The sequence below is a fragment of the Theropithecus gelada genome, chromosome 15, assembly GCF_003255815.1.
Source record: "Theropithecus gelada isolate Dixy chromosome 15, Tgel_1.0, whole genome shotgun sequence".
In the NCBI taxonomy this organism is placed as follows: Eukaryota; Metazoa; Chordata; class Mammalia; order Primates; family Cercopithecidae; genus Theropithecus; species Theropithecus gelada.
The window spans coordinates 75,153,213-75,175,998 of record NC_037683.1 but is presented as its reverse complement, the minus strand read 5'-3'; the positions used below and the strand labels follow the sequence as shown (position 1 = coordinate 75,175,998).

Genomic DNA, 22,786 nt, shown 5'->3' with positions numbered 1-22,786 from the left:
AAGTGAAGAGTAGCCTCTTTTGTCCTTTCTTAAGCTTAGCCTACTCAGGATATGAAGATGTGATTATGGGTAAAATGAAACCAATAATGCCCTTTTTTTTTAATATTAAAACATTTATGATGAAGAGAACGCATAGGCAAAGGGTGTGCATAGAGAGAACACCAGTAAAACACAGTGTATTTTTTTCAACTTTTTTTGTGGGGGGCAGGAGTTGGGGACATAGTCTCCCTCTGTCACTCAGGCTGGAGTGCAGTGGCATGATCATGGCTCACTGCAGCCTCAACCTCCCAGGTTCTGGTGATCCTCCTACCTGAGCCTCCCTAGCACCTGGAACTACAGGAGCATACCACCACTGCCAGCTAATTTATTTTATTTTATTTTTCATAGAGACGGGGTTTTGCCATGTCACCCAGGCGGGTTTCCAACTCCTGGGCTCCAGCAAACTGCCTGCCTTGGCCTCACAAAGTGCTGGGATTATAGGCACGAGCCACCACACCCAACCAACACTGTATTTTGGTTCTCATAAGACAACGAGCCTTCTACACCAATAAGATCTTGCCATTTCTGGTGTGCTCACTGCTCAGGAGGTGGTGAATAAATGAATGAATGAATGAGTAGCTCATTTCTGTATATCATAAGGCATTCAGTAGTCAGGTCAGACATGTGATTTACCTGAGCTGTACAGATGTTGCTGGTAGCTTTGTCTCTCCGGATGTGTTGCTCCCTGGTTTGAAGAGCAAGACGATACACTTCTTTCCCAGTGGTGTCTCTACACCAAGAATAAGGCATCCAGTTAGCACAGATAATCACAGCACTAGGGGCTGCTATAAATAGAATTACTTCTTTCCTTCCCAGCTTGAAGTTAATTCAGCAAATGCACTTGGGTGCAAGTTCATAAAGAAACAATTTCTAAACGTTCCTCGTCTAAACAGGATTACTGATTTTTTTTTTTTTTTTTTTTTGAGACAGTTTCACTCTTTTGCCCAGGCTGGAGTGCAATGGCGTGATCTCGGCTCACTGCAACCTCCGTCTTCTGGTTTCAAGCAATTCTCCTACCTCAGCCTCCCGAAACCACGCCCGGCTAATTTTTGTATTTTTAGTAGAGACAGGGTTTCACCATGTTGGCCAGGCTGGTCTCAAACTCCTGACCTCAGGTGATCCACCCGCCTCAGCCTCCCAAAGTGCTGAGATTACAGGCATGAGCCACTGTGCCCAGCAGGATTACTGATTTTTAGATTGTACTCTGAGACACCAAGATATATACAATAAGTCTAGGAATTTTGAAAGAAAATTTTGCAGGAATTTCCCAGATGAATATAATAATGGTGACTGGGAGGATTAAGTTTCACTTTGAACTTCTCAGGAGACACAGGAAAAGTGGAAATAGCTGACGAAATTGAAAAGAGTTGGCTCTCTGTGGATTCTGCACCACAGATTCAACCAATCACAGACTGAAAACATTTGAAAAACTAAAAAACAATACAACAATTAAAACTCACACAAATTTTATGAGCCGGGCATGGTGGCTCACACCTATAATCTCAGCACTTTGCGGGGCCAAGGTGGGCGGATTACCTGAAGTCGAGTTCGAGACCAGCCTGACCAACATGATGAAACCCCATTTCTACTAAAAATACAAAAATTAGCCAGACATGGTGACAGGCACCTGTAATCCCAGTTACTCAGGAGGCTGAGGCTCGGGAATCACTTGAACCTGGGAGGCGGAGGTTGCAGTGAGCCAAGATCATATCACTGCACTCCAACCTGGGTGACAGTGAGATTTCGTCTCAAAAAAAAAAAAAAAAAAAAAAAATCACACAAATTTTTAAAAACAATACAGTGTAACAACTAGAGCATAACATTAGTGTTATAAGATGATTTAAAGTATACAGGGGCCAGGCATGGTGGCTCACACCTGTAAATCCCAGCATTTTGGGAGGCTGGGGTGGGCAGATCACTTGGGCCCTAAGACCACCCGGAGCAATATGGTAAAACCCTGTTTTTACAAAAAATTTTAAAAATTAGTTGGACACAGTGGCCATGTTTATACCACTGCACTCCAGCCTGGGTGACAGAGTGAGATTTGGTCTCAAAATAAATAAGTAAATAAATAAAATTTTAAAAAACACACACTTCACATTATCATCACATCATTCACTAATTCAGGCTACTCACATTAAACTCCAGCTTTTATAAAAGGTCAAAAAGATAATCTTTTCTCTAAATTTCCCCAGAAATAATCCTGGAATGCATCTAGGTCCCCCGCTCCTTTTTTTCCTTCCTTTTTTTTTTTGAGATGGAGTTTCGCTCTGTCGCCCAAGCTGAAGTGCAGCGGCGCCATCTTGGGTCACTGCAACCTCCACCGCCAGGGTTCAAGTGATTCTCCTGGCTCAGTCTCCCGAGTAGCTGGCACTACTGCCAGTAGTGGCACCTGCCACCACGGCCAGCTAGTTTTTGTGTTTTTAGTAGAGACAGGGTTTCACCATATTGGCCAGGCTGGTCTCAAACTCCTGACCTTGTGATCTGCCCAACTCGGCCTCCCAGAATGCTGGGATTACAGGTGTGAGCCACTGCACCCGGCCCTTTTTTTTCTTTTTTTTTTTAAGGAACAAAGACTACTTCTGAACACCTACGTTTTTAATCTGAGAAGTTTCACCAATGAGAAGCAATCAGGAAAGTACATTTGGAAATCTGGAAATTACTCAAATGGCCATGTGGCGGAAGTCTCTAGGAAGGAACGCGGAGCAAACTCAGTGTGTGCTTTGTAGTCTTTCAGCGCATTTGTCTTTACAGAGCCGTGTGGCATAATGCTTTTGAGAACAAAACTGTCTAAACACAAAACATGCCTAAAATATTTAGTCTTTCAAGGCTTCCATCAACCTAAGCAAATGCATTATATGACTTCGATACATTATAAATTATACACAAAATTTTTCAAAACTTTACAAATTTACGGTATTTGAGAAGTACTAGCTCATACCCCAAACAGAATTGTTCTTCTGAATCTATGTTGTATATTTCCTTAACTGACTCAACATGGCCCAGTTGAATTCAGATAGAAATCAACATCTGTGGTCAGAAGGAATCAGGGAAATCATAATCATAATAAAAGGAGAGAAACATGAGCCCCTTTACCTTGTCACCCCCACCATTCTTCCAGGCATCATTCTCACCAAGCTTTCTCGGACAGCAAAAAAGGCTGCGTGGGGTCCCCCATAGCCCAGTGGCACACCAAATCTCTGTGAGCTGCCCAGGGCGATGTCTACCCCAAATTCTCCAGGTGGCCTCAAGATGCACAGAGCTAAAAGGTCAGTAGCACAGCAGGCCAGGCTCTAGAAAGGAAATGAGAGAAAAGAGAAAAGGCGTAAGATCACTACCTTTCCCTGAGAGTAGTGGGAGAGTAGCAAATTACCTTAACTACAGGAAGACTGGCAGAGTATGTTCACATCCTGTGAACTCCATTTGCTCATTCATTCATTCATTCAGTAAATATGTACTGAGTGCGGCCGGGCGCGGTGGCTCAAGCCTGTAATCCCAGCACTTTGGGAGGCCGAGACGGGCGGATCACGAGGTCAGGAGATCGAGACCATCCTGGCTAACACGGTGAAACCCCGTCTCTATTAAGAAATACAAAAAACTAGCCGGGCGAGGTGGCGGGCGCCTGTGGTCCCAGCTACTCGGGAGGCTGAGGCCGGAGAATGGCGTAAAAACCCGGGAGGCGGAGCTTGCAGTGAGCTGAGATCCGGCCACTGCACTCCAGCCTGGGTGACAGAGCAAGACTCCGTCTCAAAAAAAAAAAAAAAAATGTACTGAGTGCCCATGATGTGCCAGGAATCAGTGAACAGAACAAAGTTGCAGCAAGGAGGCAGGAAGGAGAGTTTTACCATCGCACGTGATAATGGTAAAGAAATTAAGGCACATGAAAAGACAGAGAGAGAGACAGGTAGACAGACAGATACAAGTTGGGATACACCTCCATGGACCCCCACAAGAAAGGTATGCCTACCCCACTCTGATGAGCTCTCTCCACGAGTTCCGTAAAGTCTTCCACCTTCCCCTCCGTGTCTGGGTACTGGAACAACACTCCGCTGACATCTTTTCCACTGAAGTCCATTTCACAGGGTAACTTCAGCTCAGTGAGGACTCCAGTGTATCTGGAAAGACAGACAACAAAGAACAATTGTGCTTTTGGTTTACAAGGGAAAATTAATTAACTAACGCTTCTTTTTCAGTAAGACAGCATTCATTTTCTGTGCCCTCCCACAGTGGCCTCCCACCCCTGCCCCATCCCATCCCACACCAGGCCCTTCAGTGGTAACCGTGTCACAGCAACTCAAGAGCATCCGACAGCTCTGCTTCTGTTCCCCTCTTCCATCCTATGACTCCCCTTTGCCTTTTCCTGTCACAATCTCTTCCTGAGAGAGACCCAGGAGTATTGCTTCCTAGGGCTAATGAGCCAATATTTGTAACAACAGAGCCATCGCCTCTTTCACCTGGGATCACTCTCAAGTGAATAGAAAACCATCAGTAAGACAAGGAGGGAGCAGAGGGGGTGCAGTGGCTCACACCTGTAATCCCAGCACTTTGGGAGGCTGAGGCGAGTGGATCATGAGGTCAGGAGATCAAGACCATCCCAGCTAACACAGTGAAACTCCGTCTCTACTAAAAATACAAAAAAATTAGCCAGGCGTGGTGGCGGGCGCCTGTAGTCCCAGCTACTCAGGAAGCTGAGGCAGGAGAATGGCATGAACCGGGGAGGTGGAGATTGCAGTGAGCAGAAGTCGCACCACTGCACTCCAGCCTGGGCGACAGAGTCTCAAAAAAAAAAAAAAAAGACAAGGAGGAAGAACTTCCTTAGATTGCTGAAACTAATGCCAATTATATGTCGGAAACCCTCCTCTGAAGGGATGGTGGTATGGGTAGAGGAAAGAATGCTCAACTTTTACAAAGGAGAAAGCAAATACCTACAAATAGCGGTCGTTGCGAGGTTTGTTTTACCTGATTACAGCACGAACGAAAGGCACCACACTTTAAACTATATCGCATCTCACCTAGAGACTCTGTGCATCATCTGTAAACTACGTTTGCGAGGAATACACACAAAATCGTAACAGTTGTATGTGAGTCCCATTTTTTTTCCAAACTTTCCAGAACCTAATCAAAACCATATTTTTATTTTCTTTTCACAAAAAGAAAACACAACACAACAACTTACTGTAAAGCAATGGCAACTGTGTATTTCCCCACTCAATTCTGACACAGCTTACTTACCAGAGAGATCCCCGGAAGAAAGTAAGAGGGAAGGCAAAACTCAGAACCCCAATTTAAACCGCAAAAAAGCCTGTTTCAGATTCACCTCCAATCAGTTTGGAAGTAAGAAAGAGAAAGAAACAGCAGAGATGAACATGACATTGTCCTGAGTTTAAAACACGAATAAAATTAATTACTTGGCTCGAGTCTGGACAACAGCTATTGTCTGTGGGTGGCAACGGGGGTCAACAAAGAACTTCCTCCTCTTGTTGTGTCTATTGAAAAGAAAAAGCACATTCCAATATGAACATTAAATAAATCAGACTATCTTCTAAGAATGCAAAGCAAACATGGTACCGAGGGTAAGTCTAAGCACAGTATAAAAAATACTGAGTAAGCCAGGTGCGGTGGCTCACACCTGTAGTCCCAGCACTTTGGGAGCCCGAGGTGGGCAGATTACCTGAGGTCAGGAGTTCGAGACCAGCCTGGCCAACATGATAAAACCCCATCTCTACTAAAAATACAAAATTAGCTGGGTGTGATGGTGCATGCCTGTAATCCCAGCTACTTGGGAGGCTGAGGCTGGAGAATTGCTTGAACCAGGGAGGTGGAGGTTGCAGTCAGCCAAGATCGCACCACTGCTGCACTCCATCCTGCATAGAAGAGCGAAACTCTGTCTCAAAACAAGAACAACAGCAACAACAAAAAACACTGAGCCATCAATAACTAATGGCATTTACTGATTAGCATTGCTCATAGATCCAATTCCCATTCTAACTCCATTTAGAAAGTCAGTCTTAAGATGGTTCAATTTCTATGTTTATTCAATAACAATTATTTAATAATGGTTCAAAATTTTAAAAATATACCACGAGGAAAAAGAAAATAAAGCAAAGGACAGTGATTAGATACAACTGTAAACTGGACAGGTGTGGTGGCTCACACCTGTAATCCCAGTACTACAGGAGGCCGAGGCAGGTAGATCACCTGAGGTCAGGAGTTCAAGATCAGCCTGGCCAACATAGCGAAACCCCAGCTCTACTAAAACTACAAAACTTAGCCAGGCATGGTGGTGCGTGCCTGTAATCCCAGCTACTCGGGAGGCTGAGGCAGGAGAATTGCTTGAACCCGGGAGGCAGAGGTTGCAGTGAGCTGAGATCGCATCACTGCACGCCGGCCTAGGCCACAGAGTGAGACTCTGTCTTAAATAAATAAAAACATACATACATAAATTAATAAATAAAATAGTTTATTTATTTTTATTTTATTTTATTTTTATTTTTATTTTTTTGAGGTGGAGTCTCGCTCTGTTGCCCAGGCTGGAGTGCAGCTCCGCCTCCCGGGTTCACGCCATTCTCCTGCCTCAGCCTCCCGAGTAGCTGGGACTACAGGCGTCCACCACCACACCCGGCTAATTTTTTTGTATTTTTAGTAGAGACGGGGTTTCACCGTGTTAGTCAGAAGGTCTCGATCTCCTGATCTTGTGATCCACCCGTCTCGGCCTCCCAAAGTGCTGGGATTACAGGCGTGAGCCACCGTGTGCCTGGCCTTATTTTATTTTTTCGTGGAGGGAACAGGGTCTCACTTTGTCGCCCAGGCCGGAGTGTAGTGGTGCAATCACAGCCCATTGCAACCTCGACCTCCCAGGCTCAAGTGATCCTTCCACCTCAGCACACTGCCCCCACATAGTTGGGACTACAGGCATGTGCCACCATGCCCAGCCAATTTTTGTATTAAAAAAATAAAATTGGCCAGTCATGGTGGCTCATGCCTGTAATCCTTGTACTTTGGGAGGCTGAGGCGAGTGGATTGCTCGAGCTCAGGAGTTCAAGACCAGCTTAGGCAACATGGCAAAACCCCATCTCCACAAAAAATACAAAAATTAGCTGGGCATGGTGGCACAGGCCTACAGTCCCAGCTACTTGGGGGGATGAGGCAAGAGGATCACTTGAACTGGCGAAGTCAAGGCTGCAGTGAGCTGAGATTGTGCACCCCAGTCTGGGTGACAAAGTCAAATCCTGCCTTAAAAAAATAAATGAAGGCCGGATGTGGTGGCTCACGTCTGTAATCCCAGCACTTTGGGAGGCAGAGGTGGGTGGATCATGAGGTCAGGAGATCGAGACCCTCCTGGCTAACACAGTGAAACTCCATCTCTACTAAAAATAATAATAATAAAACTTAGCCAGGTGTGGTGGTAGGCAGCTGTAGTCCCAGCTACACGGGAGGCTGAGGCAGGAGAATAGCGTGAACCCACAAGGTAGAGCTTGCAGTGAGCCGAGATCGCACCACTGCACTCCAGCCTGGGCAACAGAGCAAGACTCCGTCTCAGGGAAAAAAAAAAATTAAAATAAATAAATAAATGAAATAAAAAGCAATTTTTTTTAAAAAAAGAGGGAAGATGAAAATTAGTGAAAAGCTAAGAATAATAACCAGAGAGGCAGGTGGACGGCACCCCTTTGTTGCTGTGTGTCCCTGACACAGGGAGAACCTGAACTCACCCCCAACGGCTGCTCAGGAATCAGAAAGGCTGATGGCTGGAATGTACCAGAGGCCCCCAAACCTGCTGAACAAGTATGGTGCTCACTCCCCACCCCAAGTCTGCAGAAGCCAAAAAGGAGGCTTACACGGGCATTCAGAGCTAGGGGCACGAGACCTAAGACACAGCGTGAATGTGTACACCTTTCCCAACCAGATGACCATCTACATGAGAATTCCACCAGGAAGGTAGGCTCCTAAGTACTGGCAAGGCAAATGAGGGAAGGGGATGAGCTGGAGAACCACTGTGAATTGTCCATCCTGATTCAGTAACTCCACTTCTAGAAATGGCTCTTCAGGAAATAATCAGAAGTTTTGACAAAGATTTATTATAAGGATGCACACGAAGCACTATTAATAACAGTAAAAGATGGAAATAAACTAAATGTGTAATAGACAAGAGATTAAATAAATTATGGCACTTCCATGCAAGTGCCATGGAGATAATGGAAGTCCTACTCTATGGGCCTGAGAATCCACCCTCGACCACAGTGCCATGACCTTTGTTGCTACCCTCTTACAACCCCACCAAACGGAGGCCCTCACACCTTTCCACTCAGCTATGCTGTCAAGGTTTGGAACAACGGAGAGGCTCCCAAGTGCTCAGTCATGTGTGTGTGTTATGGGGGGATCCTCACGACTAACCCACACTCGCCCTCAAAGCAGCACCCTCACCCCCACCCCCAGCCACATCTATCCAAAGTCCACTTCTAATTGAGCTTCCCCCTCCCCTGCTCCCGCCCTCTGCCCTCCCAAAGCAAGGTGCCGAGTCAGCTGTTTAAGGTCACGTTGCCACCCTAACCTCACTGCCTTGCCTTGAGAGACCTCGCCCTGTTCCCCAAACAACCCCGCTGGCCCCTGGAGCCACCCTTGCAGCCCCCAGGCATGCGCTTGGCTGCTTCCCCATGCCAGCACTTCCCAGTGGGGGACCTGACACCGGCTCCTTGTCCTTCCTCCCAAAAATGGTACCCTCACCAAACGTGCAGATGTCTTCACCCCTCGCCTGCCAACCTCAGCCCTCCCGTCTAATCTTCCCCAACCCCAACCAAAATCCGGGCGGAGACACCAAGAAGGACCCTGGGAGGAAATATCCAACTTCTAGGTTTTTGAACCTCTTGAGTTTTTCAGTTTCTTTAGAAAGTCATACTCTAGAAAGCTGACTAAAGTAATATTCACAATATACTATAAAAAGAAAACAAGGCCGAATGAGGTGGCCCACACCTGGAATCCCAGCACTTTGGGAGGCCTCTCACCTGTGGCACAGCTGCAGCGCCTCTGCGGCTGCAGTCCCCTCATCCAGCAGGGATGCATTGGCCATGTCCAGGCCTGTGATGTCACACACCATGGTCTGGTAGTTGAGTAAACTCTCCAGCCTCCCCTGAGACACCTCAGGCTGGTATGGAGTATACTGGGTGATCCTGCAAGGGAAACAAAAGGTCTTGTCCAAACTCTGACTCTGCTGTTTAGAGAAGCACACAAAATACCTTCGTTTTAGGATTCAGTACCCGAAAATAATTAGCCTATCTTAAAGAGAATTACATAACACATCAGTAAGCTTCTTTTTGGCCTTTGTAAAGAAGCTTAGAATTAAATCACAGTAACAATATTATCCTTTGTTTGGGGATAAGCAGTACTTATTTTTGTGTCTCTGGTTTTCTTTTTTCTTTTTTTTTTTGAGACAGGGTCTCACTCTGTCACCCAGGCTAGAGTGCAATAGCATGATCACGACTCCCTGAGCCTCAATGTACAAGGCTCAAGAGATCCTCTGGCCTAAGTCTCCAAAGTGGCTGGGACAACAAGCACATGCCATCACGCTCGGCTAATGTTTGTATTCTTTGTAGAGCCAGGGTTTTACCATGTTGCCCAAGCTGGTCTTAAACTCCTGAGCTCAAGCAATCCACCTGCCTCGGCCTGCCAATGTGCTGGGATTACAGGCATGAGCCACTGCACTTGAGGCTACCTATAATATTATAAACACAAATTTTATTTGCTATTATCTTTCCCCTAGATAAAAGACCTCATTCACAGTTTACAATAGGAAAGCATCCAAGAATCTAACATGTAATACTCAAATATTTTATTTATATATTTATTAGGATATTTGTTTTATGTTAACCAGGAGAAGTTCTACATGCTAAGAAATTAATAGAGGTCTACTTAAGAATACTCATTATCCAGTTACTAAGAGTCCATGGCAGTTAACTCTATGGCTATTGAAATTCCAGGATGGAAATGTTTAGAAGGCAACATAAACATGGATTCTAACTTTATCTCCTTCAATTATTAGCCAAGAATGTGGCTTTGGATATGTGAGTTAGCCAATTGAGTTCCTTCATCCTTACAGGTGAGAGCCACCATGCCTGACCTATTTTACTTGGAAGGCTGAGGCGGGCAGATCACGAAGTCAGGAGATTGAGACCATCCTGGCTAACACGGTGAAACCCCGTCTCTACTAAAAACACAAAAAATTAGCCGGGCATGGTGGCACACGCCTGTAGTCCCAGCTACTCGGGAGGCTGAGGCAGAAGAATCACTTGAACCTGGGGGTGCAGAGGTTGCAGTGAGCTGAGATCGCACCACTGCACTCCAGGCTAGGCGACAGAGCAAGACTCTCCATCTCAAAAAAAAAAAAAATCAGTATATTATGAACATCTCTCGCATCAGCAAATATTTTTTACAGCATCATTTTCAATGAGTGCATAGTATTATATTCATATTGTCTAATTATCATTTCCTTTTAGCAGACACTGCTTGTTTTTCCTGTTCTCTTCTGTGCTGTGATGAATTCTTTGGAATATTGTTCTCTCTCTTCCTATTGTACATCCTGTGCCTGTCTTTATGGATACACTAAGTCTTTCCTGTTTATCAGATGGACTGACTTTTATGTGTGTATACCTGCGTGTGTACGTATTTCTACACAGCAAATAATGATTCCGAGTAAAATGAAAGTTTTTTATTAGTCAAGCAATCTAAGCACTTGGCTGGAGTAGTGCCACATCTGTCTTCACAGTGTCAAGCCATGTGTGTAGCTCTTGTCTGATTCGAGATCACAACTGCCTGCCTGTTGTCTATGCCTTTTGTATGACCCCATTTCTGTTCAGATTTCCCTTTCTATTTGCCTGCACCATGTATTGTGTGCCTCATTCATTCCAGTTCATCACCCACTTAGAATTTGGCAAACTAATTTACAGTTGCTGAGCCAGTCTGTTCAAGCAAAAATCCATTCTGTTGTACACACACACACACACACACACACACACACACACAGAGTCTCTCTCTCTCACACACAAACACACACTCTCTGTCACGCACATACTCTCTTTCTCTCACTCACACACACATACACACACCCACACACCAACACCCCAATACAAGTCTCAGGAAATTATTTCAAAGTCCTGATATTGTACTGCTTGGAAAGGCAACCTCCCCACCACACTGCCTGTCAAAGATAAGAAGATGTTGGTTTCAAAGCTTTCAAAAAAGAAAGAAAGAAAAGTAGATGGAGGCTGGGTGCGGTGGCTCACACCTGTAATCCTTGCACTTAGGGAGACTGAGGTGGGCAATCACTTGAGCCCAGGAGTTCGAGACCAGCCGGGGCAATATATGAAACCTCACCCCTACAAAAAACTAAGGCTGGGTACGGTGGCTCATGCCTGTAATCCCAGCACGTTGGAAGGCAGAGGCGGGTGGATCATGAGGTCAGGAGTTCAAGACCAGCCTGGCCAATATGGTGAAACCCTGTCTCTACTAAAAATACAAAAATTAGCTGGGCATGGTGGTGCGTGCTTATAGTCCCAGCTACTTGTGAGGCTGAGGCAGAAAAATCGCTTGAAACCAGGAGGCGGAGGTTGCAGTGAGCCAAGATCAAGCCACTGCACTCCAGCCTGGGTGACAGAGCAAGACTCCGTCTCAAAACACAAACAAACAAAAAAAACCACATGAGGCTGGAGGATAGGTTGAGGCTACAATGAGCCGCCATCACACGAGCTGCGATCACACCACTGCACTCCCACCTAGGTGACGGGAGTGAGACCCTGTCTCAAAAAATAAATTCGTAAAATACAAAATGATCTTGTTTTTATAAGTTTGTAAGAACAAGTAGATGAACCAAAATGTAAGCTGGTTTTCTCTGGGTGGTGAGATGATTAACACAATTTTTTTTTTTTTTATTGTGTGTTTCAAATGTTAAAGAAACCAGCTACCATTCATTAACCATCTCTTATGTGTCAGGAACACATTTACTACCTTTTTTATGATTATATTATACATGTTCTTTGTAACAAAAGAACCCAGATAACTATTGAGAAATAAAATCACTCAATTTCCAAACTTTAACATAACTACAGTTAACATTCAGGTGCATTTTTTCCAATCTCTTTTCTACATCATAAACTATTTATACTAAAAGTAGTATTGGCCAGGCATGGAGGCTTACACCTGTAATAACAACATTTTGGGAAGCCAGGGTGGGAGGATCACTTGCACCAGGAGTTCAAGACCAGCCTGGGCAACATAGCAAGACTCTGTCTCTACTAAAAATAAAAGAAGTTTTTGTATCTTAACTTTTTTCAGTTAACATTATTCCATGAACAATGTCTAACATCTTTAAATACAATTCAAAAACATAATTTTAACTGCTCTATGGTATTAAATAATTTATGAAATAAATTATTTAAGTTATAATTTCTTCATGTAAATCTTAATTTATTTAATGCATTCCTTCCAGTTGAATACTACTTTTGATTTCAAATATTAGAAATGGCATAATAGTGAAGATCCTTATCTCTGTCTTATTTCCTAAGGATACATTCTTAGAAGTAGAATTCCAAATTATATGTGATAATTAGTTTTTTGGGGCTTTTGTTTTTTAGATGGGGTCTTGCTCTGTCATCCAGGCTGGAGGGCAGTGGCGCCATCTCGGTTCAGTGCAACCTCCACCTCTTGGGTTCAAGCCATTCTCTTGCCTCAGCCTCCTGAGTAGCTGGGATTACAGGTTTGCGACACCACACCCAGCTAAATTTTGTATTTTTAGTTGAGATAGAGTTTCACCATGTTGGCCAGGCTGGTCTCGAACTCCCGACTCAGATGATCCGCCCACCTTGGCTTCCCAAAGTGCTGGGATTACAGGTGTGAGTCACGCGTAATTATCACGCCCAGTCTGATAATTAGTTCTGAGGCTCCCAGCGCTTGGTGCCATGTTCCTCTTCAGAAAGAGCATATCTGTCTGCATTCTCTTAAACAGTACAGTGATTTACAGTATCCCTGCATCTTGAAAACTACTAAGTATTAAGAAGCACTGAGTTTTTGTTTTTGTTTTGTTTTTTGAGACAGAGTCTTGCTCTGTCACACAGGCTAGAGTGCAGTGGCCTGATCCTGGCTCGCTGCAACCTCCACCTCCTGGTCTTAAGCAATCCTTGCACCTCAGCCTCCCGAGTGGCTGGGACTACAGGTATGCACCACCACGCCCAGTTAATTTTTATATTTTTTTGTAGAGATGGAGTTTCACCATGTTGGCCAGGCTGGTCTCAAACTCCTGGGCTCAACGACCCCGCCCACCTCAGCCTCCCAAAATGTTGGGATTATAGGTGTGAGCCACCACACCCAGCTGAAGCCCTGGGTTTTAATCTTTTTTTTTTTTTTAATAGAGACAGGGTATTACTATGTTGTCCAGGCTGGTCTCAAATTCCTGGGCTCAAGTGATCCTTCCATCTCAGCCTCACAAATTTCTGGGATAACAGGAGTGAGCCACTGTGCCAAGGCTTAATCTTACTAATTTTCTACAGTCATGCATGGCTTAACAGAAACGTGTTCTGAGAAATCCATCATTAGGTGATTTAGTCATTGTTGTGTGAACCTCAAAGAGTGTACTTACATGTACTTAGAAGGTATAGCCTACTACACACCTAGGCTACATGGCATAGCCTATCACTCCCAGGCTACCAACATGTACAGCATGTAACTGTACTGAATACTATAGGCAATTGTAAAACAATGGTTAAGTATTTGTGTTTCTAAATACAGAAAAGTTACAGTAAAAATACAGAAATACAATTTTATGGGACCACTGTCATATACACAATCTGTCAGTGACCAAAATATCACTACACAGGGCATGAGTGTACTTGTGAATGGGGACAAATAACTAAAACCTCGCTCTAGCCAGTATCTCTTGGCTCTCAGTGGAAATAACATCGTCTATATGAGAGATTTTTCTTAACGCTCAAATCAGACTAATGTACTGTCCAAAGATTATTCAAGTCAATAATAGCAACCGTAAATTAGCATCTGTAAATTATTTTGAATTTATAAGAACACTCAAAAACTTTTAAAATCCCTAGTTTTCTGTCTATATGTGTCTATGTGTTTTAAGACTCAGTATACAGGCTAGGTGTGGTGGCTCACACCTGTCAGCACTTTGGGAGGAAAATCTCTTGGGGCAAGTAGTTCAAGATCAACCTGGGCAACATAGAGAAACCTTGTCTCTATTAAAAATTAAAAAAAAAAAAAAATTAGCCTGCCGAGAAACCTGTAAGTCCCACCTACTCAGGAGGCTGAGGTGGGAGGATTAGGTGAGCCAAGGAGTTCCAGTTTACAGTGAGCTATTAGAGCACCACTGTGTGCTAGTCCAGGTGACAGACAGAGACCCTGTCTAAAAAAAAAAAACAACTTAGTATTTAACCAGTATTTTCTTTTCCTTTTTCTTTTTTTTTTTTTGAAACGGAGTCTCACTGTCACCCAGGCTAGAGTGCAGTGGTGCAATCTCCACTCACTGTAGCCTCCTCCTCCTGGGTTCAAGTGATTCTCCTCCTTCAGCCTCCCGAGTATTACAGGTGCCGAGATTACAGGTGCCCACCACTATGCCTGGCTACATTTTTTTGTATTTTTTGTAGAGAGAGGGTTTCGCCATGTTGGCCAGGCTGGTCTCAAACACCTGACCTCAACTGATCTGCCCACCTCGGCCTCCCAAAGTGCTGGGATACAGGTGTGAGCCACCGCACTTGGCCTAATCAGTATTTTCTTTTCTGTTGTTTGTATACAGGCTTGTGCTATGCTACCCAGGCTGGAGTGCAGTGGCTGTTCACAGGTGCAATGATTGGGCACTATAGCCTCAAACTTCTGGACTCATGTGATCTTCCTGCCTCGGCCTCCCAAGGAGCTGGAACCACAGGCACAAGCCACCATGCCTGGCTTAAGATCAGTATTTTCAGTGACCCACTGGCTCTTGAAAAGTTGGAGTTTTTTTTCATTTTCATCTTCAAAAAAATGTTTAAAGCATATGCTGATAGACCTTTCCCAAAAGGACTTCCCCAGAATTCTATTTAGATATTATTACATATTTCCACTTAAAAACTATTTATTCTAATTAGTTACATCTTTTTCATCCCTTATGTAATATTTCTCTCTCAACTCTTTTATAAGTCCAAGGTGAGGTTAATGTTATTTAGCACTGCTAAAGGTAGAGACCTTTAAAATTGTTGTTTTGCAAAGATGCCAAATATGTAATCTCACTCCTTTCACTGTAAACTTCTTGTATTAGTCTACAGGTTTTTGGCACTACTGAAATAAAACAGGTATTAATGCTCTTAACAATGATCTATTAAAGGACAGTAAGCCTCGGATCTGAGGGATGATAAATAACCCTCATTTCAGGAGAAAAATGCTATCAAAAGGCCTGCCATCATGTTTACAAGAGTTTGACTCAATTAGGTAAAACATAGTGATTAAGAAAATGTGTCTGTGATCTATAAAGTCTATGTTCCAACTGACTAACTCAACTGGTTTGTTCCTAAATATATATATATATATATATATATATTTTTTTTTTTTTTTTTGAGACGGAGTCTCGCTCTGTCGCCCAGGCTGGAGTGCAGTGGCCGGATCTCAGCTCACTGCAAGCTCCGCCTCCTGGGTTCACACCATTCTCCCGCCTCAGCCTCCCGAGTAGCTGGGACCACAGGCGCCCGCCACCTCGCCCGGCTAATTTTTTGTATTTTTTAGTAGAGACGGGGTTTCACCGTGTTAGCCAGCATGGTCTCGATCTCCTGACCTCGTGATCCGCCCATCTCGGCCTCCCAAAGTGCTGGGATTACAGGCTTGAGCCACCGCGCCCGGCCCCTAAATATATTTTAACATGTAAAAAGGTATCTGCACATCCAAGAAGGCATTTAGCTCAGCTCAAACAGGAGGCTTGATATATTCAACATGGCATTAACATTTCACCCGAAATATTCAGTGTTCTCTATCATTTTGACTGTCTTTTGGAATTAATTGGGAAAGGGGGTCATGGGGGTTTGCAGGACAAACACTCCTGAGATTCTCTCATTTTAACCCTGCTGCCAAAATTATACCAAACAGAAATAGCTACAAGGAAAATGTAAATGTTCTGATGTTATCAGTAGTTGAAAATTTGGAATAGTGAACCCCGTAAAATAAATTCTAGACCTGATGTAAATTGTCTTTCAAGAGCCCAAATGTTTGTTTTCTTTCGAGGCTATGTCATCCATTTATTTTCCCCTCACGTCACCGGAATTTGTTGGTTCCATCTCTATGGAAACCATTCAGAAGGATGATAATGTGAAGTCTACCACCCACATATGCACAGCCCTCCCTATCAGCAGTGGTGGGGCGCAGTATCACTCTCTGGTTCAGATCAGCTTTCAGAGAATAGAAAGAGACAGTATTTAGAATGCACCCGAAAAACAAATGAAAAGTATAGGACAACATCATCTCCTTCTCAAAACACTGGCTGCTCCTACAGTAAATTAACATCCGCCCACAGCCAGAAAGCAATATGGTGAATATTCTGTATAGTCACCAAGAGCAAAGGCTGCTGGCCAGTATTCAGACGGCTGGAATGCTGCAGCCCGTTCATGTACTTTTGAGGCTTTTCTTAAGGGGGAAGAGAAACAGGCCATTTTCTTTTGAAATTAACCTTGGAGTTTACCATTCAAATTTTTACCAATACCACAATGAAAAAGAAGCCTTCATGAATGCAAACGCATTCACATACACTACAGAGAAATTAGTTCTTTGATTTTCCTGTCCCCTTATTAATAAAGTGGAACATACTGAAACTAAGGGTTATGTACAGAGACAGCAATACAGGAATGATTGTGCTGAGACATCTGGCTCCTATAATGATAAAAATAATTGCATCTAGGACAAAGAGCATGCACGCACCAGGATTATGTTTGGAATGATGGAAAAGCAGACAAAGATGCAAAGTGTTGATCAAATTGTTAACACTCATTGATTGGGAGCATGTACTTGGGTATTTCAAAAGCTCCTGTTGATGCAACTTATGATTTTCCATTAGTGAAACCTGAATTGCCTTTAGGAAAGTTGGTTTTTACATATGTTAATCTGAAAGCCAGTATGTGCCCCTTGCTAGGAATACCTTTGAATTGCAGAGGCATCAACTTACTCTGTCCTCATATCATGATGATCCTGCTAGAAATTAAAGTTATCTCTTCCACAAACTAACTTTTAAAAAATCACCTGGGAATTATCATCATACTTCATCTATATTTGATTTGTTTCCATGCTGGAAATGAAAAGTGTACACCTATATTTTCAAACAAGATGTCTTCCTTTTAAGACTAAAAATTTTAAGTCTTAAAATTTCATTTGAAATAAAATTTTAACTCAATGTTTCTGGTGTCTAAAATGGCACCAATCCAAAAAGATGGGAAAGAAGGACTTAGGAGTCCCCACCTTTCCTCCTCCACAGTTAAACATTATTTCCCAATGAACAGAAGAGGCAGATGTCCTGAACTCCCCAGGCTGGAGTGCAATGCTGCAATCTCGGCTCACCACAACCTCCGCCTCCCAGGTTCAAGCGATTCTTCTGCCTCAGCCTCCCAAGTAGCTGGGATTATAGGCATGTGCCACCATGCCCGACTAATTTTGTATTTTCAGTAGAGACGGGGTTTCTCCATGTTGGTCAGGCTGGTCTCAAACTCCTGACCTCAGGTGATCCACCCGCCTCAGGCTCCCAAAGTGCTGGGATTACAGGCATGAGCCCCCGGCCTGGCCTATTTGATTATTTACATCATACAGCAAACAGCAAACAGCAATGGAAAACAATGAAATAGCATGGAAGTGGACTAGAAGTATTTTCTCAAATGCAGGAGAAATGCTTTCAGTGTTGTTCTATCAGTGAGGGCTGGAGTGGGCAGGAGACACAAACATGGATGGACAGACACACACACACACACACACACACACACACACACCCCACCATCAGTGAGGACCAGAGTGGACAGGAGACAGACACAAATGGACACACACACACACACACACACACACACACACACACCCCTAGAAGTAGGAGTGATGGCCCGGCGCGGTGGCTCATGCCTGTAATTCCAGCACTTTGGAGGCCGAGGCGGGTGGATCACGAGGTCAGGAGTTCAAGACCAGCCTGGCCAAGATGGTGAAACCCTGTCTCTATTAAAAATGCAAAAAATTAGCCAGGCGCTGTGGCTGGCGCCTATATTCCCAGTTACTCTGGAGGCTGAGGCAGGAGAATCGCTTGAACTCAGAGGGCAGAGGTTGCAGTGAGCTGAGATTGTGCCACTGCACTCCAGCCTGGGCGACAGAGTGAGACTCTGTCTCAGGGAGAAAAAAAAAAAGGAGTGATTTATCTAACTGTTGAGGTGAGACTGGAATAAGTAACTGAGCATGCATAGCCCAGGCTTCTCTCTTATCTTTTCTAGAAGAGCCTGTCTACAGAATGCACATGTTCTCTTTCTCTAGAAAGTGCTAGCAATAAAGCTGATATTATGATCTCCAACACTATGTCTTTTTGTTAGTTGTGAATCAAAAATTTTGGGGGTGGAAGGGGAAGGGAACACGATTATCTGTCCCCCTTAAAAATCCTGACAGAAGAGCCGGGTGTGGTGGCTCATGCCTGTAATCCCAACACTTTGGGAGGCCGAGGCGGGCAGATCACCTGAGGTCAGGAGTTCAAGACCAACATGGTGAAACCCTGTCTCTACTAAAAATACAAAATTAGTCCAGCATATGGCGCGCACCTGTAATCCCAGCTACTTGGGAGGCTGAGGCAGGAGAATTGCTTGAACCTGGGAGGCAGAGGTTGCAATGAGCCAAGATCATGCCACTGTACTCCAGACTGGGATACACAGCAAGACTCCATCTAGGCAGGGTGGTCAGGTGGAATCCTGACAGAAGACAGTGGACCAAGATTCTCTCCCAGACTCCACCACTGACTCACTGAGACAGCTCAGAAGTAGCCTAAGTCCCAGGGTCTCCAAGGAGGAGTAAAGCCCTGAATCTACCCACCTGCAGGTTTCACATCTTACTCAAATACAGCACAGAAATTAAGTTGGAGAAGAGGAAGAGATGACCAGATCCACAATTTAGCATCCTAGCAGATTTTATGGGACTAGAAGTGGGAAGAAACTTCTATTTCCTCAACATTTGAGCAAGAACATTTCTCAATCCGGAGAAACCTGGTAGGTTCCCGGAGGCTGGCACAGCACTGGGGGGTGGGTGTCAGTGTGGAGTCTCTGAGACTGCCAGGGGACAGATGGAGGATGGAGAGAATTATGCAAATCATAGTAGTCCTGTTCCTGAACCGAGAAATACATTACCATCCTGAGTTCTCCAGTAAGTTCCGCAAAATCGTCTGTGGCACTGAGCAGTTATAATAGCCCATGCCAATATATGATCTCCAGATCTGGTTTTTGCTTGAAATGGCATGCAGAGTTGCAAGGATTTCATTTTCACCTGATTGTGGGAAAAAGAGAAATGTTACAGAGAGAAGATGTCTCAGAAAGGAGCTCTAATTACAGTTTAAAACCCTCACTTTGTTTGAATATTTATGAGAGAATAACTATATGGAAAACGTTAAGAGTCTTCCATCCAACCAACACTAAGTACTGTATGCGATATCTCAAAAAAAAAAAAATTCCCAAACAACACTCAATTTCTCCTCAAGGTTGGCCCCTCGTCATTGTTTTGACTCTTCCTTATTCAGTTCTGTTTGCTAGAATTGCCCATTTTTACACTTGCCTCATTCCAGGCTTTTTCTGTTCCCTTTCTGTTTCTGCTGTATATACGCTAAATAAAAATTCTGTCTCACTCCCAGTAAAATACTGTGTTTTACCTTCTAAACTGCCTTATACTCTCTGGAAGTAGACACGGCTTCAGTCTAATTAACACATAACCTACATTTTCTCTAAAACTGTTCTACTCAGTTACACATTCCTCCTTTGTGTCACTGAAACGGCAACTTATAAAAAGGCCATCACCCAAAAATAGAAAATATCAGTTGTAATCAAAGACCCTCATGCAAAGCTGGGGACAGTGGCTCACACCTGTAATCCCAGAACTTTGAGAGGCTGAGGTGGGTGGATCGCTTGTGCTCAGGAGTTCAAGTCCAGCCTGGGCAACACGGTGAAACCCCGTCTCTACCAAAAATGCAAAAAATTAGCCAGCCGTGGTGGTTCGCACCTGTGGTCCGGGATTCTTGGGAGGCTGAGGTGGGAGGATCACATGAGCCTGGGAGGTGGAGGTTGTAGTGAGCTAAGATGGCGCCACTGCACTCAAACCTGGGTGACAGAGTGAGACCCCCATCTCAAAAACAAAAACAAAAACAAAAACAAAAACAAAACACCCTCATGCAGTTTCTACCAGCATTCTCATGCAGGCACTTTGGTAATTAAGAAGTATAAACGCACTTGGATGCAGGTGGGACCCTTTCTCGGGTCATTCGTATAATAACAAAATAATAATAGCATTTGATATTTATTGAACATTATTCTGCCAGGAATTGTACCATATGCTTTTCATGCAGCCTGGGACACTGAGGATTGAAGACAGTCATTTGGCCGGGGTCACACAACTTTAAATTAAAGGATTACTATTCCAGTCTCACACTTTAATCCATTGGACTAAATTGAGAGTTGCTACATGGACAGCTCTTACACTGAAGGGTACCCTTTTTTTTTTTTTTTTTTTTTTAGAGGGGGGTTTTCTCTGTCACGCAGGCTGGAGTGCAGTGGCTTGATCTTGGCTCACTGCAACCTCTGCCTCCCAGGTTCAAGTGATTCTTCTGCCTCAGCCTCCTGAGTAGGTGGGACTACAGGTGTACACCACCACACCCGACTAATTTTTGTATTTTTAGTAGAGACAGGGTTTCACCATATTGGTCAGGCTGGTCTCAAACTCCTGACCTTGTGATCCACTCACCTCAGCCTCCCAAAGTGCTGGGATTACAGGCGTGAGCCACCGCGCCCAGCCACTGAAGGGTACTTTTTAGATACAAATGACATCATATGGTTCTTTATTTGCCTCTCTGCATAGAGATAGATTGTGTTACTAAAATTTAACTGGGATTTAACTACTTAGGCAAATGTCTGTCTCCTTTAAGATCTTCTTAGGGACTCAGTCACTTAACTCTGGGAAATGATTTATTTTATTGTTCCCTTATCAGAGAAAAATGTAGATACAGCAAAATCCAAGACAGCAAACTGGCAAGAAGACACTTAACATGTTTTAACCCTACTGAACTCTATCTGAATATTATTTGCATCAATCTTTATCCTCAGGTAAAATACTTTCACCCTCCACCACACACACACACACACACACACACACACACACACACACACACACATACACACACTCCCCACTCCACATGCTTTCCCAGGAAATAAATTCACAGGAGATATGGTACTTTGCCAGAGTAGAGTAAGAAAGAAAAGAGTGGATAGTCTTGAAGGTATTAGTTCCATGAGTAATATAATCTAACTACCTTATGGAAGATGATCTTGCCTTCTTCCACTGAAAGTTTAGGAAATAAGTAAAAATGCAATAAACCCACATCTGAGAAGACAGGCAAGGACAGCATCCCTAGGAACAATCATGCAAGAAGTCCAGTCACCTCCCAAATAATTTTCTTAGGGGCAGAATGATTCAGACGCCCAGTAGGAGGAAAGATTAATTAGCGGTGCCTTGTAGGCGAGTCCAGCTTCAATTATGATCCTGTGCAGGGGGGACAGGTCCCTGTTCCACACCGGTCCAGCTCTCCAATGACAACAGCCTGTGAAGGGCTCTGTCTGTCAAACTGAGTTTAGCCTTTGGAAATCAAGCTGGAGAATATGATTCTTTTTACAATATAAGAAGATAATTCTACTGATGGTGTGGAAAGGTCACTGAGGGGAGACCCTGGCCCAGGGAGATACAGTAAGAGGCCAGCACTATAGTTCAGGAGAGAGATGGGTAAGAGGAGTGTTACGAGTTGAACTGTGTTCCCAAAAATGATACTTTCAAATCCTGACCCCATGGTACCTCTGACTACAACCTTACTTGAAAATAGGGTCTCCACTGATGTAATCAAGTTAAAATGAGATCATGCTGGATTAGGGTCAGCCCTAATCCAATGATTGGTGTCCTTATAAGAAGAGCAAAATTGGGACATGCAGACACACACGCAAGAAGAACTCCATATTTGATGGCAGCAGAGGTTGGAGCAATGCATCCACAGGCCAAGGAGTGCCACGGACTGCTAGCAACCCCCAGAAGCTGGGAGAGAGGCAGGGAACTGATCCTCCTTCAGAGCTCCCAGAAAGGAGCCAACCCTGCCAACATCTTGATTTCTGACTATGGAACTGGGAGTGAACAGGCTCCTGTTGTTTTAAGCCACCTAGTTTGTGGTACTATAGTACATGGCAGCCACAGAAAACTAATAAAGAAACTGTATCAGTCATTTTTAGGAGACATGGTAATACTCTTGGGCCCAGCTGACCAGTTAAAAAAGGCTCGGGTTGGCCGGGCGCAGTGGTTCACACCTGTAATCCCAGCACTTTGGGAGGCTGAGGCAGGAGGATCACTTGAGGTCAAGGAGTTCAAGACCAGCCTGGCCAACATGGTGAAACCCCGTCTCTACTAAAAACACAAAAATCAGCTGGGCCTGGTGGCGTGCGCCTGTAATCCCAGCTACTTCAGAGGCTGGAGCAGGAGAATTGCTTGA

The 22,786-nt window shown here is 44.1% G+C and overlaps 1 protein-coding gene across 1 annotated transcript in view; it reads right to left on the bottom strand.

The window, feature by feature from the left end:
- GLDC (glycine decarboxylase) overlaps positions 1–22,786 on the bottom strand; it is a 114,849-nt gene that overhangs the window by 71,260 nt on the left and 20,803 nt on the right. Inside the window, exons 3-8 of the mRNA XM_025359401.1 lie at positions 19,404–19,539; positions 9,039–9,203; positions 5,448–5,525; positions 4,007–4,154; positions 3,136–3,332; positions 673–769 (exon numbers count right to left, since the gene is read on the bottom strand). Of these exons, the coding sequence (XP_025215186.1) occupies positions 673–769; positions 3,136–3,332; positions 4,007–4,154; positions 5,448–5,525; positions 9,039–9,203; positions 19,404–19,539 (821 nt within the window). The remainder of the gene's footprint in view (positions 1–672; positions 770–3,135; positions 3,333–4,006; positions 4,155–5,447; positions 5,526–9,038; positions 9,204–19,403; positions 19,540–22,786) is intronic.